Genomic DNA, 3,977 nt, shown 5'->3' with positions numbered 1-3,977 from the left:
GTCTCTGGTCTCTGCTCATCTATTTCTCAGCCCACTACAGCGTGGCTTTTTCAGTGAAATTACTCTCCCAAAAGGTACCAGTTACCAGCTTTGTGACCCAAACAAGTAACTTAACTTGTCCCTGAACCAGTCTTTTGCCTACATCACAGGATGTATGAGCAGTAAGTGAGAAAATATCTATAAGACATAGCACACAGAAATATGCACAAAGCAGTCCATGCATGTTTGTTCCTGCTATGCTTGAACCACACTGCAATCTGGCTTCCTCCATCAACATGGTACAGCTTTAAACACCTGTGTGCCTCTTTCTCTCTGCCAGTGCACACTCCTCTCCCCTCACTCTCTGAGTTTTAACTCTTTGAAGAAAGTGCCTTCTCAAGCTGTGTGTAGATTTCTTGATGGTAAAACCATCCTAGCTTTCTCCCCACATTTAAGAATATTTTTAAAACATTAAAAATATTTTAAAAATCGTTTTAAAATATTAAAAAATATTTTTATTCTTGGGGCGCCTGGGTGTCTCAGTTGGTTAAGTGACTGACTTCAGCTCAGGTCATGATCTTGCAGTTCATGAGTTCAAACCCCGTGTCAGGCTCTGTGCTGACAGCTCAGAGCCTGGAGCCTGCTTTGGATTCTGTCTCTCTCTGTCTCTCTGCCTCTCCCCCACTTGTACTCTCTTTCTGTCTCAAAAATAAATAAAACATTAAAAAAAATATGCATGTATTATTCTAGAAAATTTCAATCACATACAAACATAGAAAGAAGAGTATAATCAACCCCTTAGTACACATCCATCCTCAACGATTTTCAACATATGGCCAATTTTGTTTCATCCACACCCTTACCAAATCCCTGCCCTCCCACCATTGCACACAGAGTGGATTATTTGAAGCCAACTATAAATATAACATCATCTCACTTGTAAATACTTCAAAGTTTATACAGTTTTGTAAGGAATGTGTAGGAAACAGAATGTTCTTGTGTAAAGATTCTTAAGGGTGATGGGGGAAGGGAAGGGCAAGGAGGATGGGACACAAGTAATATGTATTCCTAAAAGATAGGGATTCTGCTCTTTTCAAGTAGAAAATCTCTGAGCCAATACTAAGTAGCTGAACAAAAAACATCTATGGGCAAAATCTGGTCATAAGGCCATAAATTTGCAACCTTATCTATAAATAACAGCTGTGGAGAAGGACAAATAGAAAGGGTTGGATTCATAATAGAGTCAGGTTAAAGGAAGAAATTCTTTCTCCTTTGTTGCATCCACACGACTCCTGAAACAGAATGTTATGGGCACCAGTGACAGTCGCAACAAAGTTTATTACAATGAGAGGCAAGGTCGGGACCAACACTCTTGATAAGAGTGTGGCTCCGAACAGCCGGGGTACAGAGTTTTTAAAGCCGATCACATCGTTTTATCATTATCTGGGAACAGAACAGAGAAACAGTTCCCAGATGAGTTAGAAACAGTTGCCAGATGAGTCAGAAACAGTTATCGAATGAGGTGATTATTTTGGACTTTCTGCTGCTAAGTTGCAACCAGTGGATCTCCTTGACCTTGTCTCTGATGCTCTTTTTTTGAGCTTTTGTTTCCTTCATTGGTAAAGCCTGATTCACAAGAGTATGAAGTATGATTTACAAGAGTAAAAGCAAGGCTGCTATCTTTTGACTTTCAGTGTCAGAACAAAGTTGTTATCTTTCAAGCTAAGCATTAGCCCTACACTACAATTTAACCCTTACACCATTACCAGGTAAATCTGTGAGTTTAGGGAGTTTTCTACCTTGTATTTCTCATAGTTAGAAGAAAATTTCAAAATGCATTTTGCATAAATCTTGATTGACAATGGAATTGCTGACTATTTTATCATATTTGTCTCTAAAGATTTCATTTTATTAGCCATCTATTATACTTCCATCCAGGTTACTTCAGCTTAAAATAGACCACTAGTCTTTCGCAGCTATTTAGTAACTAAGAGCAATGAATTAAATTCATACAACAGTTCAGAAAAGTTCACATCACCATCAGTTCAGAACATCTGATTCACCAAGTATAGATTATTTAAAAAGAATGCCCAGAAATTAAATATCACAAATAAGATTTTTTATTTGTCACCATTAAATGTCTGAATTTTAAACAGATTCTTGGGCTGGTGGCTCATATCCATCAGCTTGTTCAACTTTAGCACCAGTCTCACTCCCAGTAGCTTTTCCAGAACTACTACCTTCATCATGAAGCTCCATGAGCTTTCCCAGTTCAAAGTTAGATTTTGTCAGCATTTTTACTTTTCTAATGAAGACATCATGGAGTGGATAAATAGACTGACAAATCTTTTCTATGTCATTCCCGATGCTGTCTGGAATCAATTTATTGACCACTTTTTTCAGGTCATTTGTCTGCACCTCTTGGGTCATGATTTCCATCAATTTTTTCCAAATTTGGTGGATTTGTTGGTGGTGAGCATAACAGGTCTTCCAAATCTGAATGTTGCGTTTAGTAGTAAAAGCAACACAAAAGAGATGAAGCAAATAACCATTGGCAGTCTTGACATTAACAGGAGCTTCAATCATGATCTGACATTTTTTGACCATGGAACACATTTTGTCATGGGTAAGATCCATGCCACAGAAATTAGGCAGTTTTTGCCTTGAACATCTTCAGTAATTAGCTTGAACTTTCTAAATGCAACTTCATCATTCTGCAGATCAGCAAGGCTCACTTTGAAAACATGACCCTTAGGGTCATCGGATGCGATTTTGGTTGCTTGAGTTCTTGTGACTAGTGTTTTTCTGATATTTCTTATATTAAACATAGCTGGCACTTTTACATCACACCAACCTTTCTTTGAAAATGGATCAACCACTTTCTTCTTGGCTCCTTTTTTGCTGCCTTTCATAAGGCGCTTGGTTCTTGCTGACAACCAGGGAGCCAAAAGTGCTATGTCTATTTTAAATTCATCCGATCTGGCTTTGGACATCAACATTCCATTAAATGTGCCCTTGTTGAAGTTAACAATTTTTCCAAGTCCAACTTAGTTGACTACTTCTTCTTACTTGGTTTCCAGCACAGCATTTTCTCCTGGTTTTCCTTCTATCACACTGGCAATACCATTTTTCATGCCCAGGATTTGGTCTTGCACTTTATTTTTGTTTACACACACTTTTCCTAGTTGATTTTATCTGGTTAAGCGGCTTTAACTGCCATTTAAATACTGATGGCTCTTAAATATATTCCTAGGCTTCACTTTTCTTTGAAGCTTCACACACCCACACACATGTTTACACATACATACATTCTAGAATAACTTTTATTAATATAAAGGATATGTTGCACAAACGTAAATAATAAAATAGATAATATTCCTTGTTGTAAATTCCATATGGCATTTAAGTTTTTGCAGAATTCTTTCATTGATTTTTGCTAAACTTTTGTATCTGTATTTAACTTATGGTTGCAACTGATGAGTAAGCGAAGATACAATATGAATGTTGGCTAATTCTTTTCATTATGCCAATAAGTGAGATGACAGCTCCAGTATTCCATGGATACTAGAATTCCCTCTGTTCCTGGATTATGCCAAGCTTATTTCTATTTCAGGTCTTTTGCATTTCCTCTTCCTCTTCTCTTCTTCAGTTCTTTACAAGACTGGTTTTTTATTCCAGCTCAAGTGTCACAGAGAGGTTTTCCCTGACCGCCTTAACCAAGAAGCTTTTCTTACTTCAGCCACTCTCTATCCTACTGTTTTCCTTTATATTCTTCATAGGGATTCTGCAATGATCAGTTCTTAAAAAGCAAAGTTTGTATCTATATGTATTTACTTATTTGAATGAATGATTCATGCTTATGGCAAAAAAATTCCAAACAGTGAAAAAAATCTATCCAGGGATTTCCATTCCAGGAAGATTGAGTAGATGCACTTTCCCAATTTATAACTAAAAATTCTGGGCATAATATAAAAAGCAAACATATGAGAAAGCATATC

General features: G+C 37.0%; 1 protein-coding gene across 1 annotated transcript; it reads right to left on the bottom strand.

Annotated features, from left to right (window-relative positions):
• Positions 1-2,076: 2,076 nt before the first annotated feature.
• LOC122491104 (40S ribosomal protein S3a-like) lies at positions 2,077-3,568 on the bottom strand. Its single transcript, XM_043593465.1, is given in 2 exon segments — positions 2,077-2,630; positions 2,633-3,568. Coding segments are annotated over 2 exon segments (849 nt in total). The 5' UTR covers positions 2,979-3,568; the 3' UTR covers positions 2,077-2,127.
• Positions 3,569-3,977: the final 409 nt, after the last annotated feature.

This window comes from Prionailurus bengalensis, chromosome A1 (assembly GCF_016509475.1).
Source record: "Prionailurus bengalensis isolate Pbe53 chromosome A1, Fcat_Pben_1.1_paternal_pri, whole genome shotgun sequence".
Classification (NCBI taxonomy): Eukaryota; Metazoa; Chordata; class Mammalia; order Carnivora; family Felidae; genus Prionailurus; species Prionailurus bengalensis.
The sequence above is the reverse complement of the archived record's forward strand: the minus strand, read 5'-3'. Positions and strand labels throughout refer to the sequence as shown.